Raw genomic sequence first — 16,060 nt, 5'->3', positions numbered from 1 at the left:
AATTCGACTTAGGCTTCTAATTGCATTGCATTAATTACATGCATAAATGCAAGACATTTTGACAGGATCCCCTCAAATCTAACTTCCTCAGCTGTCATAGGGGAAGCTTCATGAAAAGGCAGCATGGAAAACCAGTCTCTTTGTGAGTGTGTTTCATTTGAGTCCCTTTCATGAATTAGAATGACCAGGCTGACTGATACGACCAATTTGCTGTCAAGTAAGTGGACTTGAGATTTAAATAAACAATATGTATTTATTGAATAAAATATTTTTAATTTTTTCCAAAGTCAGAGGTATACAATTTTACAAGAACAATTCAAAGATATCTCAGGCTTTCATCCAAAATATTTTCAAAATGTTTAAGACAATGGAATTCATTCTGTTGACATTGGACATCAGGTTCTTGGACTGCTACCTGTGAAAATAAATATTCTATTCACATTTGCCTTCCATTCATGGATAGGGGCACTTCTGAAAAAACAGAATCAGTGGCAGAAGCAAACTTTTGCAACTTTTAATGAAAGCTTTATCATCTGTCCTGTGAGTTTTTGAATTGTAACCTGTGGCATTAAGTGATTTTATGAGATATCACCTGATGCATGTAAATTGTGTTACTAGAAAAACTTGGAATATGAGTCAAAAAGCTTTGAATCCAAAAGGCGAATAAAAGATAGACAAAAGCATAAATTGTTTGTTGAATCTTATAAATGTGAAATAATCATGTGATCTTTTGCAACTGTACTTAAAATTTTAGAAGAACAGGAGTTGAATTTCTGTGTGAAAGAGCATGAGTACAAGACATAGATACATATACACAAACACACACACAGATCTTCGTGCCCTATTTACTTCTGTTGTGGGAGAGCAGGATCATTGGGTTTAATGAGGCTCAGTTTAACCTCCGGCTGTGAAATGCAGGATTAGTCATATCCTGTGCTTAACCAACTTTATAATAATTTTGATAGATGGCACATTTTTTCTGTTTATGAGGACAAGGAAAAAAGCTGTTAGTTACAGTTACATTAAGCTATAAAGTGACAATATTTAATGTCTTTATAATATGTGCATAAGTTCAAAGTGCACAGTTTCTTTGTGATCAATCTATCTAAGAAGGACTGAAAAATGTATTCGGAGAGAAACTAAGCAATAGCTAGAGAGGCTTGAAGACAGACTTTTACGGTAAGTTCAAATCCAAGACTACCTCGAGAAAAATTCAGTGCCTGCTATCTGAAGACAACTTGGGGAAGTGTGGATAGTTATTAATCTTTCAGAGCTTCTGGAAAACAGAGGCTTTAGCCAAAACAATGTTTGCAACAAAATTTTCAGGTTTGTTTTGCTTTTCATAAAGCTCAAACTGTACATCTAAATCAATGTAGGAAACTTTCAAAGAATATTCAAACTATTGTGTCAAAATCAATCTGGCTCCAACTGATTCTTCCTACCTATTCAGGTCTTGGTTCAGCAGTGAATCTAGAGTGGTCCTGAGGACGTCAAGGGTCTGAGTTTACATCCTGCCTTGAGCATTGTTCAGAAGAAGAGAGAGAAGGCCATCAATATCCTCAGCCAGTTTGGTCCCAGTGTTAGTTAAAGCCCGTGGGAATCTTTTCTGATTTATGACAAGGGGATTCAGACCTTTGTCTTCCTCATTCCTAGCTCACTCACTTTACCGGACGTGGAGAGTGATTTGAGAGGAGCCCAGCTGCATTGCTTTAGTTGAGTTTGTGATAGTGGGTGTGAGGGTCCCATTTGGCCTTCTTGACTGGAGTACTGTTGAAAGATGAAAACAGGGAAAGGTGACTCCAGGACATGGTACAATAAGTTTATTCATGTGGTTAATGCCAGATCCACGTCTACTTGTCGTGTGGAATTGGGGCGGCATTCCTTAGCTTCTCTATTGGCATCGCTAATGAAGATACTGATTTTGATGCTGACTAATGAGCCATAGATGCGCTCCATCAGTCTGACGCTCTCAAACTCGAGACATACGAGCTGCAGACCAGATGCAGGCTATACAGAATGTTAGTGGTTGTAGCTCTGTTTGGCTTTGTTACCTATTGAGTTGAATTTCTATTTGGGCTGTAGACTGCACAGTCTAGATCTCAGCTGCTTCAGCCCGTATTCTCTCTTGAGCAAAGCCTGCCAATTGCGTGATTATAATTGTACACTGCAATTTGGTTCGAGCTGATTATCTCAGTGTCCCATGAGTTACAGGGTTGATCCTTCTCTGCTGGTCTAAAACAAGAGGTAAAATATACAGCCATTCTTGAATGTTAACAATGAATTAAAGTTCTCTATCTCTGTTACTACAGAGAATGGAGAAATTTGAAATTTGCACTACTTTTATTGCCTATACCCCACTGAGCTACTAATAAAAATATTTTTCCAACAGTAGTTTTACATGGCAGAATCTGCTTAGCATCTTACTGACTGTTTCCTGCTATTTATCAAGCCTTTCCTAGAGTGTAAGCTTTCCATTTTCACCATTATGACCAGATGAAATCTGCTGCTTTGTCCCTTCAATTTTTATGTGTGCAACTCCGGATAGGAGGCGAAGGTCAGAGGAGAGGCAGTTCTGAAATCTCCAGTCGTGGCTCAGGTCTCCCATGCTTTTGACAGATACGGAGCGGTGGGAGAGTTTCTTCCTCGCTGTGTTTGTCAGTGGCTGAGACCCAGCTAAACACATCCTTAAAGCGCTCTGTACTGACTGTTGTGTGAGGGCTCTGGGCTCGTTCTCAAGGCCGTATCACTTTAAATTCCATATAAATAACTGAAAGTGGCTTTTGACGTCTTATTGACAAAATTAACTAAGGTTATACTTGTGACCTGCTGGTTGAACGCTGGAGCGGGAACTAGGAGATCAGGTGTAGACCTTGGTTTGCTTAAGGCTTTTGCTGCTAGCCTGAGGAGTGATCTCTGGCCAGCTGTACACCAGCAGTTTCTCTCTGTGTACATCAGGGATATGAGCCTATGTAAAGCAATTTGATATCTCCTCTTACAGCACATTAGTATTATTTCATGACGTAGAAGATATTAAATAGTTTTAATTCATCCCTTAACTTTTTCTCATTTGCAGGGATCCTTAAAAATCAAATACTTTTGATTTTTACTGCACTCTCATGTGTGTAATTTTCAGCATGGCTGATAAATCCTATCGAAGCTGATGGGATTCTTCACATATACTTAAAGTCAGATGTGTACTTCGCTGAGATTATTTTTACTTGAAAGTGTCTTGTAGCGATAACTGCAATTACTGAACCTTAATTCAATTATTAATTAGCTTCACAGAGTGAAATTGCAGATTCCTCAACTTCCCAGTGCCTGAGATCCTAAAACACTGATCGGTGAGATAGACAGGCAACCTTTGCGCATAGTCCTGTGGTAGGAGATGTTCACCTGAGCGTAAGGGTGTCTGAAAGGGCTATAGTGTGAGGTGCGGGGAAACGTGGGTCTGTTGCGGTGGTGTCCGTACCAGAGCTGTGGAAAGTAGGCACATCGTATTGTATTTGTCCGATGCATCCGCGAGAGTCCAGTTTTAATGCAGATACAATTAGCTGTTAGCGTTGTCAGATCAGATGAGGTCACTCAGTCGTTCATCGGAGTTGTGTTTTCTGTGCTGAGTCTCTTGGATGTGTGGCACAAAATATCATGCCCTATTTTCTATTCAGAGCCACGAAGGAGAGGCAGCAATAGTATGTTCAATTCCCAAATCCTTGCTGACGTAGTGAGCATCCCGTTCATGTAATTTAAGATGTGTTTCTGCTCTGATTTACCTCAGTGAATGAAGAGTTACTCAGCTGGCATTGCTAAACGAATCTTGGGCCAGATCATTCCTACAGGCTAGTATGGTCTGATAGTGCCATTGACTTTAGAGGCTGTCATAAAATACAAGGAGTTATGAAGAAGAGTGAGGTGATTCAGTTTAGTCAACTGTATCTTGGGTCACCATGCACAAAATTGAGGTAGTAAGGTATTAATGTTTATGCGAGAATAACAGGTTCTGCAAGACTTCATTCATTAACATAGGAAAAAGAAGTTCAAATGTTGATATTAACATTATCTTGTCAAATGCTACATGCCAGACCAGCTTATTTTGATCGTCTATAGTAAAGATAAAATTTATCCAAGTGATGAAATGTCATTTTTCCATTAAGTTTCCAATTGTATAATGTTCTTCTGTTCCCTTCTAGCTGACTGACTGCAACAGCTTGCCACGAAATTTCAGTAAGGTAGAGAGTGCTAATGCATCCACAAACAGCTTTTTGGATCTAGGGACTGCGTTTTAATATTGGTGCTGGTTGTTTGGGGCTCTGATTGCTTGCTCTTTCACATGCTAATGTTGGCAATTTCCATTTTTTAATCATCTGAATATATTAAAAATGCCTCTAATTATTTTTGATTTCTATTCTGTATTTGTGCAAAAGACATTTGTTAGTAAAATCTGAGTTTTGACTGACTTCAAATCAAAACCATTTGCGTGCATAAGAAGTTGATACTTCTAGCTAAATTGCTGCAGGACCAGCATGTTGTTTGGAATAACGGTAAAAGATTTTAGACTAAACCTTCCATTTAATTACCCAGTTGCAAACAATGGGTTCTTGAGTGTCAAAATTGAGGCAGTTTCAATTACTAGAACAATTACAATGCAGAAAATTATTGCCAGTAGGTTTTAAGTATTTATACTGCAGGAACAGGGAAGTGATTCAAGTAGCGGGCAGTATAACAGTCCATAAACATGAAGACAGCCTGATCTAGTGAACTGAGATAAAACTTTTTTACTTCTCCTCACAAAAACATATAAACAAAAGCCAAGGCCACAGCAGAGTTTTCCATCTGATATCTGAGATTTAGGAGTTGAAACTAGAAAATTCAGTGAATGAAATATTTTCACACAGAGAATTCCCCAAATTGTACAAGTTCCTTCTGGGCTTACATTATCAGGGTAGGATGCCAATGCCATATTGTTTACGACCAGTTTCTCTAGTTTCAGTGTTTTAATCACAGCTAAAGGAAATCCTGTGTTTTGTAGACAACAGAGTAGCCACTAAAAAAATGGAAATTGCTTGTTTCTCTAAGGGCTGGGTGTTGGTGTGGCTCATTTGTCCAGAGAGAATCTTTTCAGTGGGTGTTAATAAAGGTATTTTTTATTGGCAATATAGAGTTGATTGCAGTATTCCTTTCCATCTAGCTGTATTTCATGTTAAGATACATAATTTCTTCTAAAATCATGTCAAATAGCAGGAATGGTGTTAATAAAATTAAGTGGTAGCCTTGTATCATTGAAAATGTGTTTTAGACTGCCGGGTTCAGAATCCTGTGTATCTCCTGCTCTTGCAGATGACTCTATCTGTGCTGAACAATGTGCTCAAGGAAATAACTGTGATTTAGGTGGTAACAACAGGCTCTGCTGTGCAGAAAAGCCACCAAGTCTTGGTTCAAGTGATGGGCCTACCACAGCAGTGCGGCATGTAACCTGCCGACTCTTGAACTCAGTGCCAGGGGTCTGCGTGGTAGAAAAATGGAGCAGATCATAGTCTTCAAAGCTCAAATCTTCCGGAAAGTCTGATCTCAGTGACTGGTGCATAGTGGATTCCTCTCTTAGTTCAATATACATTTTTTTATAAAGAGACTCCCCAGAGGTAAACAAAAAGCGATTGCCATTGGAAAATACCTCCTAGGCATCCAGGCCTTCAGAAAGCTGGTACTTGATTTTGTTCTGCATGGCATGTGCATCAGGATAGGAAGCTTTCACCATGCGGAAAGTTAAAAATGAATTTTGGAAAGGTGACGAGAAGAGCAACTCCAGTGCTCAGGTGTAGTCCTCAGGTGCCTCCTGGGCTGTCCCTCGGGACCTCCGGCCGTGCACCGGTGGGATGTGACTCTCCTGTCTGCTTGTGCTAAGCCTCCGCGGGTGTCCTGGATGCTCCAGTAGCACCTGCAGTGGATGCCTGTGGTCGAACACCTCAGTTGCTCCAAGGGGACACCGCAGTCTGGGGGGAAAGTGAAGCTGTTACTCTCAGCAAAGGCTCTAATGTTTCCATAGGGCACCGAGTCAAACTGATCATTTGTGATTAATTGTTTTTTTTTACGTCTGTAACGTCTGTACAGACTTTAGCTGCTATAACTTACGTCAGAGGAGAAAACCGTGTTTTCAGTCAAAGGCTACTTATATAACCCTGCTTTGAATGCTACTTTGTGAATTTCAGGAAGCTGAGAGTACCATTTTTTAATTTTCCTCTGTTACTTTAGAACATAATGCTAATTGGAAGGGTTCTGTAGGTTTGCTAATCTCTTTCATAAATACTGGGAAATATCTGTCAAGTAAATTTCTGTCTTTCTGTGCTTAACTTCTGTTAAGAATGGTCCATTTTGTTCCATCAAAGAGCTTAAGAATTAAATCCTTGTCTTCTTTTCTCCCTTCCAGCAGAAGTAACACCAAGTCATAACAGAAAAGATAATTTGTCTAACTTGTCTATAAGTTTTCAACACTTTATCTTCACAGTTGTTTCAACATGGCCATAGCACTGATCGGGCTTTACTGGACAGAAACAGAAAGGAAAATAAATGTTTCTTTGTAGTACCTTGACCTTAAAATACCATAAACACCATCCATCTTCTTGTGTTATTTGTGTTATTTCCAAATTGAATCACTCAGCACATCAGGTCAAAAAGTCAGAGGCCACCATTCCTTTTGCCTGCCAGCAGAATAGAAAACTTTGACAGATACAAGTGTCTGCTTTTTTTTTTTTTCCAATTCAGTGTTAGAATTGGTTAAGCGCTAAAACCTTAACTTGTATATAAAATATTTTAAAAGATAAATTATTTTTATAGAAAATATTTTTCATTTTCCACTCATGTTAACAGTTAAATTACTTGTGTTTCTAGAAGACGGAAAGTTGGGTTTACAGTCCATTTTTACTGAAATCTGATTTGTTGGTCCTGTTCTTTTCTTGCTGATATGAGTAGGTAAAACTCCTTTGCCTTTCGGGATGGACATGTTTAGGTCCATTTCCTGCATAATGAGACTGACAAAGATCTTGAGCTTTGGTCCAATCACGGTGTCTTCTCAGGTCAGTTCGAATTCTGCCTTGTTGAAAAATTCAGAAGTGAATAATGTCATATCGTTATTGCCAGATGATAAAGAGTTACTGGGTGTGAGGGACCGCTGCTGCACTGTCAGTGTTGGCAACATGTAGCACAGAGTTTTATTTAAGGTGAAGGGGTTGAGTGTGCAGGTTTTCTCTGCTCTTTGGTCTGTCAAGGGAGGTAATGCTACAAGTAAGGGAACTGAATTAGACCTGGGTGAGATCTTCCACTTCTGTACCGTTGTGAAAGTTTGGAGATGCTTTCTTCTTTCTATTTTCCTTCTCCTCTCCCTCTCTCTTCTTTTCACTCCAGTCTTTCTTTTTTCTTCTGAAGCAGACTTAAATATGAGTCTCCTCAGATCTCTCTCAGTCTCCATCTCATTCTGTCTCTCTCCTTCTCTCTCTGCACTTCACCTTAGAAAACATTCCCAGGAAAAAATCAGTTAAAACTCTCCTATGAAGAGTTTCAGATCAAGTGAAAATTATTTTGCTAATAAATTCCATGAAACTCTAGAAATGTGAAATGATTTTACCTGAAGAGTAATTTATTAAAGACATGTTGCCCATTAATTGAAATAATCTTCAACAGTGATGATGAACAGAGATGATCAGTGATTGTACTTTTAAATGCCGTTCTGCCTAAAAAAGCAATTTGGGATCCGCTTACATCTCAGTAATGAAAATTGGGTAAGGTAATAAGAGATTTCATTTTGTGAGTGAATTGACAATGCAAATACTAGGTTTTTTAATTTAGATTTAAGTGGAGTAATGGCTACTCATTCTGATGCATCATTAGTCATATTGCTTTTTAATGAGGGATTCACTTTCTTTTCCTGGTTAGCTCTAACACTGATAGCAAAGCCCAGTGAATGTGTAAATGTTTAGGGAGATCTGATGAATATGTGTCACTGTACTGTTCCTATTTTAAAAAGGAAGAAAAAGCAGTTCTCTTTCTATGGCAAAAATCAGACCTTTACTTTTAATAAATAGTACATAACTGTGATTGTTAGGTTAGAAAAAACAAGTGCACAAAGTTAAATTTTGAAACAAATTCTGGAAACTATAGAAGGAAAACTGGTGTGGGTGGAGTAGACTTTTGGGGTCGCTGAAAGGGACTGGTTTTCTACTGACAGTAGTAGGGAAGAGTGGTTCTTTGGTCATTTGCAAGGCAGAAGTATCATAAATAACAGCAGATGAGGCTTTTTCTCTGTGCCCTACTAAAGCACCTCATCCCTTTTCTGGAAAGATCTCCCCTACCTCTTCCCCTTTCTCTTCCCCTCCCCTTTTCCTTTCGTTTTTCCCTTCCCCTTTCTTTTTTTTCATTTTTCTTTCTTTTCTTTCTTTTTTTTTTTTTTAACATTTTCTTTCTTTAATTAAGGGCTTGTTTTGATGTTCATTGAACTCAGTGGGAACTTCTGCATCAAATTGAGCGCACTGGGTCAGATTCATAAATAGCAATCACTGAAACAACTGAAGCTTCTCACACACAAATGCACTGTCTTAAATGGGATTTATTTAAAAGAAAACAATTCAACTAATCCATTATAAGCACTTGTTATAGCAAAGTTTTGATTATATCTGTATATTTATCAACACAACTTGAAACAATTTAAATCAAATTGAAATTAATGCAGGCTCCTCCTCCAGCAGGAGTCTAGAACAGTTAAATCAGTTTTATCTAACATATCTGTAGCTGCAGTTCTACAATATTGTGTACTGATCAGGCCTAGGTGAGGCTGCCTTAATTTCTTTGGTGGACAAGGTATTCTTGCTTTCTACCAGTACAACTTACACTGCTTCCCCATAGCAACATGGCATGTTGACATGTCTCAGTGCAGTTTGCAAAACTCCCAGACGACATATGCCTCCTTCTGGAGCAGAGCTGGAGGACATTGATGACATCTGGGGTCTCCAGCACAAAGCAAAAACCTTGCATTTTTGCTGTGTTGTTTTCTTCTGATTTTCCCTTGCCCATGGAAGTGCCCATTTATCACAGATGTGAGAGAAGGGTGCATCTTCCCCTGAACAGACGAACTAATGGAGTGGATAGCGTAGTGCTGGGACCTCTCCGAAAGGTTGCTGTCTCCCGGTACCTGTGCAGTAAGTGAAGAAGAGGCTGCAGCTTGCATGCAGCAGGGCAGTGGAAGGTTAACCAGCCAGGGCAAAATCCTTTCCATGTAACCACCAAAAACCCCCTACACATCATGTGCCTGGCACACTGCCAGTAAATTAAAAGGGCTAGTCATCATTTTTCTTTGCAAACTTCTAACCCTCCTTTGAAAGTGTTTACCTCCTGGGCAGGTTGAAGGAAACACAGGTTTGCACCCGGCCACTTTTTAACTGCAGGAGGAGGTATGTAGCTCTTGCTTCAGACCTTTTTGTCTGACTCTCCAGTGTGAAATGAAAAAGCAACATAGACCATAATCTTCTCTGATGCTACCTTGTAAATTCAAGGGAAACTTAGCCATCCAATATGCTAAAATCATGCCATGTCACTTGACTCTATGTGAAAAAGAACAGTTCCCAGTAAATGAGGTGATACAGAACTAGCATTCATTTCTTGTGATGACTTTCTTGAAAACTGGCCATTTTTTTTCACAGCTTGTAAAAGGAAAGTTGATAGGGTGAGTGTGCTATAATGCTTGTGAGATCACTGGATCACACTAGATGTTATTTCCTAAGAATACAACATTTTGGAAGATACCGAAGATACCCTAAACAGACCACGTAGCTACAAGAAAATGTTCTCGATGTTGATAGAAAATGATGTATCTGCTCTGAGAGCACCAAATTCTTCTCTGTAAAATGGGAGCAAGAGATGGAAATGAAGTTCCCACATTTCCACAGATCTGTGCAACAGCCACAGTCTCTAAAGGTCTTGGTTTTGGTCAGGCCTTTGAGGTTACTGAGGATTTTTTTCACATACAGTTGAACTGGTGTATGAGGCATTCCATTAAATTTTATTGCAGCAGTGGTTTTTCTTTGGTTTTTCTGAAGTGGAAAACATCATTTCTGCAGCGAATGCAAGTCAAAAGTCTCAGTGGAGCATAAATATCTAAAAGGTCATGATTTTATAGTTTTAAAGTAGAATACAGTGCATTGCTTGATCTTCTTAAAATATGTAAAGTTAATGAGCATGTTTATTGGTAATAAAAAGATATAATTCTTCCCCATGATCCTTGATTTTGGCTACATATATATTGGCTTTTTATGAGTGTACTACTATAAATGAAAAACACTTCTGATTCTAACACTGTTTCAGAATCACAGAGTGAGAGAACTAATAACACAAGGCAGAAACTTTCTCCTGAGAAGGTTATTCAGCCCTCTGGTAATACTCAGTGACCAACGTGGTTGTGTTTGTTCCTTTGCTTGCAGACAGTTGATTACATTTATCCATATGGTTTGCAGAGTTGTATAGATTACAGTTTGTCTATATGATTTGTTTAGAACATGTGGGTGGATGAAAATATATAAGCCAACAAGAAACTGTTACTTTCACAAACATTTTGCAAGTTTAAGTGAATGACAGTAGCAGTGTTTACAAATGCTTACTTCTTTCCACATGCCTGTGATTGGAATAGCCAACACTGATTTAAAAAGAAGATCTAGAAAATGTCTCTTGGTGGATTTCTTTCACTGATTTTACTTTTATCTGGAGTCTGAAAATAATGTTACCATTTACATCTTAACAAATGTTTTTAACTGACTTGTATGACCTTTGGTAAAATAAAAATGCCTTCTCAGCGTATCATTTAATGGAGTAGATCTTGACAGTTTCATCTCCAACTACTTGCAAATCTTTTTTCCAGATGTTAAGGACGGGAAAAGCATTTTAATACAATGGCCACTTTAACTGCTGTTGCAGGGGGAAGTTGTTATGGGAACAGACCACAGTACAGAAGTGGTCATGGGGAAAGCTAATACAGTGTTTTAAGCAGAACGGGCACAACTTTCCTCCTTCTTGTTAATATGGACTGTCTTATTTTCTGTCTTTTCTTTGCAGCAGTCCAGCACTGGGGATTTGAGGACTCTCAGAAAAGGGTTATCCCCGTACCACTCTGAGTCACAGCTGTCTTCACTGCCGCAGTATCAAGATGCCATGCAAAATGTAAGAGCTGTTTGCTTACCCTGTGTGTCGATACAGAAAAGAGCCATAGGTTTCCTAGACATCGGGCCTGCCTGGAGGGCCTGCAGCTTTCGCAGCTGAAGTTTTGGCCCTGAAATCAATGTGTAAAATGGTGGGCCTACTTAAGAAAATAAACCCAACAAAGAATTTATAACTCTTTAGAGAATGGGTAGAAATACTGATCTTTACCTGTGAAATCTTTAGATCATTAATTTCCCTGCTCAGGTTTTTCAGATAACTGGTGGTCACTGTTGTGGAAGATTTAGTCCTTTTAAACCTGCTGCTCCTTCTTTATGAACATTTGTTTTTATGTCTATTGTCAAAAAGCTCGCCATGGATGAGATGAAGGCTGTTCTGCCAAGTATCTAACAGTGCATAGTCCAGATTTCTATAGTGATTAAGTTCTTAGGACTTGTGATTCATTTTTTCTGTATCACAGATGAAGTTTATGTTTCCTAAGATCTGCCTGCTTTGCTTCTTCTCAAGTGACAGCAGAATCTTGATTGAAGTCAGAGAATACTCTTATGAAAAGTAAATATTGTGCTGCTGTCCACGGTGCACCTCCTTGCAGCCCAGCGATACACGGTCATTACCATGCTAAGTATGCCTGAGGAGAATGAACAATGCCAGATGACTATCTGCCAGATGTTTACCTAAGTGCCTGGGACATGACATTTGCTCGGTGACATCATGTTCCAGATTGCAGGAAGAGCGTATATACAGTCCGTGGTGTCCTGCCACGAGCTGGCTACCGCTGTTACGAACTCGAGCAAAGACCTGCTGGGGGCACAGCTTTGGGTGCTCGCTGCCTTTTGGGATCTTCTGCTCTGTGTCCAAAGCCCACAGTCTGCAGCTCTACAAATGGTATAGGACTATTTTGGTTAGCTACTTGGGTCAAAGTCATTCAGTAGGTTTAGCATTCCTCTTAGATTAGTAGAAGAGGGGAAATGTAATAATTTAAGAAAGATTCCCTTAATAAAAATCCAACTTTAGGAAAATATAGAGCCTTTCTGTCCCTAATGAATTGCAGAATGAATTGAGAACCTCCAATCAGAAAACTAGACAAAACCATGTAAACAAAACAGAAGGCTTTGGCTAAATATCCTCTTTTCTAACTTTGTTCCCCCTGTAGTAGTCAGGAGACTTACTATAGATAAATATAAGGAGGGCACAGGGGTGTGAGCCTTATCCTTGGAAAAATATGTCTGTACAGGTGACTTAAGATTTTCCTTCCCTTCTTATGTGCTCAGATTTTTGATCTTCAGTGTGGTTTCAGGTAGGGGATACTTGATTGGCCTGGGCTGCTTGCCCCAAGAAACACTGCTGCGCACAATTTTGTGGCTATCTTGTGAGTTAGACTGGGACCCAGTTGGCTGCTGTCCATGGAAAAGATGTGTCTGGATTGGGAGCCTTCTCTGTTTGTAACTCTGCAGATGCCTGCTGGATCCATTCCTGGCCAGTTGTAACTGCTTTCCATCCTTGCTCAAGGCAGATGTGGCACCTCATGTGAATGTTTATCCAGAGGCCCAGCTGTGGTGTGACACCTTCATCTGTTACCCTGGTTGTATTCTGCCTTCTCTGGGGAAGGATGTTTGAGAGGCAGTACCAGAGCAATTCTGGATCCGAATCCATACCGTCTGGACAACTTAAATAGTCACTTATTTATTTAATCTTACCCAAAAGCCTTTTGTTTTGGGGATTGACATATGATACCATTTCTGTGATAAAGGATAATGATCGCAAATCCATGCAGATTCCTTCAAATATCTCAGGCATCTCCATGTGGACAGTTAGAAATACCCGACTTTCTCTGCAGCCATTTTTTGACAGCAGGCATAAGTCTGTGAGAAATCATTCTTTCTGTGTGTATAGGCTTCTTTCTTATGAGTGATGGCCCACAATTGAAATCTGCTCCAAACTGTCACATCTGCTCAGGGTTTCATCATTGTCACTTTCTGTGCAACAGTTTGGGAGCAGTTTGGGAGTTTGGTTGCTCCAGTACATCCCTCACTGTCATTAAGTTTGTACATAAGCATCACTCCATCTCTCTGTGGCCCTGACATACCCCAGTTAATTAAATAACTTTTGTTTTGAATGGATCGTGGATGGTGGACACCAGTATACTCAAGCCACAGAATTGAAAGACACTCAGAATTGCTATGTGAGTGGAATTACTGTCTGTTTGGTCAGTGGTGCATCATGCTGAAAGTGAATTACAGATTTGCTCTGGTGGTGTGCAGTAGCTACCAAATATCCATGAAAAGAAGTCCCAGGGGGGTTAGTTCTGACCTATAAAACCCTGGCCATTGCAAGTAAAGGTGTGACAGTGGGCAGGCATGCTTATGTTAGATTTAATTAATAGCACACTAGTCAACCTTCCTGACTCCATGTACCCCATAACAAAATCACTTGGAGTGAGTGATCTCTCACTTGGGTCCTCCGAGGTTCACTATCTTCTTCAGAAAGGTGAGGGAAGGGCAATTGTCCCAGCCTCGAACTCTTAGGAGATTTGAGAGGGAGCTAACCACACACAGTCCTATGGGACCTGCTGCTCCAGTGCAATGAGCAGGAATAGGCTCCAGGGCAAGTAGGAGGAAGCCAAGAAGGCTTCATCATTCCCATAGCCAGCATCTTCCAGACTGGCTCAGCCTTGCTGTCGATCAGACAACATCTCAGGCATGGGTGCTGAATCTGAGCTGCCTGTAAGCAATATACTGCTGAGGACTGCAGGCTGGCTGGTACAATGTCTGGGTGTCAGTGATGGAAACGATCCCACAATGTCCTTGGAGAGCTTGACCTTTTATTTAGCAGCCCAGGCTGTTGTTATGTCTTCAGTACTTGGGTTCTCCTGAGCAGCTGAAATAGGTTCCCCCCCTCACCACCACGTTGCATTCATGTCTTCATCTGCACAGACAGGGGAGTCTCAGGTTAAGACACTGGAAACTGAAACACCTCTGTGCTTAGAGAGCATTGAAAAGGGATGCTCTGTCTGTTCTGAAAACTCTTCCAGCTCCCAGAGCTTTCCCAAATTTTAATTACGCTGAGTGGAAGTTACTGACCTTCAGTTTTGTCTGTTGGCATTGTCCGAGGAGTCTAGATTGCCTGTTCGTATAGTCTCACCTCTGGGTAGTGGGATGGGAATTGTATTTCAGTAACACCTAGAATTTTAGAATAATGACAGCTTCAGGTCATTGCCATTTGCAGGGAGAGTAGGAGTCTTGTTGGTACAGTTCTGTGAATCAGCTACTGTGGCTGTCACTGTGGAGCGCCTTTCCTTCGGTGCACATGTGCAGCTTCTTTCAGCTCTCTGTGTCTCAGTTTTTCCCTCTAAGGAATTGTGTGGGAAGTCACCCATTCTATAGCATGGTTTTGAGGTAATTGTTTATCACTAAGCTAAATAGCGCTAAGTGCTGCAGGATCCTCCAGTGGTACATACTAAAAGGCGATATTTAATTTTTGGAATGCTATGGCACTGCTGAAGAGCTCACTTGTTTCTCTCATGGGCTTTCTGTAGCGGTAAGCTAATGATGAATTAAGACTGAGAGGTGGAATTGTCCATACTTGGTATCAGCTCTCAAATCTCTGTGTCTTTCCTTAAAGCTAGCATACACAATGCTTGATCTTCTGTGCATATCTAATAATCTTTTTAATACTGTTTCTGACACTGAGAGAATGTGTAGGAGGAAAGGAAGATCCCCATCCACGGTGGTAAGGCTGTGTTTTTGGTACTAACAATAATGTTTCATCAATTTCTTTTTTAAGGAGTAAAATCTCAGTTACCGATTTCTTGGTCATTTGAGGCCTCTGTAGCAAAGCTGACGAAAAATACTGTAGCTGAGGCACAGCTCAGAACTTGCCTCTCTGTCTCTTCTCCACTCCTTTTGGCATGTTCTTGCCCATTACTTTGATGCTCTGACTTGTACACGCAATCCCTGCAGCACTTCATGTTCCTGCCCACTACCCTGCGGCCGGGCCTCAGGTACATCTTGAGTGTCCAGACTTGGAAGGCGGTCTTAAGGTTTATATTTCTAGAGTTGGAGGTAGCTCATCTTGACAAGTTCATAAGCCCTTTTTTTTGAGGGGGAGCCACTTATCTGCATTGGCATAAAATATTATTAGTGAACAAGCTTGTTATTAGCAATTGGAGCCAGCCTGGCTGACTTAGACTTAAAATGGGCAAAGAGTGTTCAAGTGATTTTTAATAAGAATTCTGCTTCTGCTGGAAGTGACTGTAGAGATTTGTACTAGCAATATTAGGATTAGTTGGATGGAAATGTATGAAAATGCCAGAAGGAACACTAGAGCAAGGAATGGCCTGCACTGATAACACAAGAGACAACTGACAGCAGACAAATGGGTAAACACCGAGGGATGCGAGGGATGCGTTGTTTGCATGAGGACCAGAAGGTCTGTGCTCTGATAAGGCCACAGCACAGATGGCTTGTCACTAGAAGACTCATTCCCTGATAACAGGATAATGGCAGTAAGGTTACCCCATGGATATGCCATTACGCTTCCTGTTACTTTATCAGGAAGACTTAGTTCAGGTTCCCAAAATGAGGAGACAACAGGCAGCAGCCTTCCTAGGATTTATGCAGGGTTAGTAAGCAAGATACTGAATTGATAGATTGCCCCATGCTAACTGGTGACTCATAAAGGGTATAAAAATCTGACCAAAAGCCAATTCACTGTTGGTAGGATGTTGGTAGGACTTGCTAGCTGGTGTCCCTTGCCCTGTGTGTTGCACACAGCAACTCTGACCAGACCACGCAGACAAGCACCTTTTGGTGAATTTGTGGATATGAGGGTGGGTGACATCTATTCAAGACTGAATCAGAGTTACTGAGTT

General features: G+C 40.4%; 1 protein-coding gene across 2 annotated transcripts in view; it reads left to right on the top strand.

Moving 5' to 3' along the window:
• The window catches only part of CCDC85C (coiled-coil domain containing 85C), a 115,578-nt gene that overhangs the window by 76,003 nt on the left and 23,515 nt on the right, over positions 1–16,060 (top strand). For both annotated transcript variants that reach the window (XM_062576814.1, XM_062576813.1), the window contains exon 3: positions 11,089–11,193. In XM_062576814.1, the coding sequence (XP_062432798.1) occupies positions 11,089–11,193 (105 nt within the window). The remainder of the gene's footprint in view (positions 1–11,088; positions 11,194–16,060) is intronic.

This window comes from Rhea pennata, chromosome 5, assembly GCF_028389875.1.
Source record: "Rhea pennata isolate bPtePen1 chromosome 5, bPtePen1.pri, whole genome shotgun sequence".
Taxonomy (NCBI): domain Eukaryota; kingdom Metazoa; phylum Chordata; class Aves; order Rheiformes; family Rheidae; genus Rhea; species Rhea pennata.
Note: the sequence above shows the minus strand (reverse complement) of the source record. Positions and strands in the feature narration are given on the sequence as shown.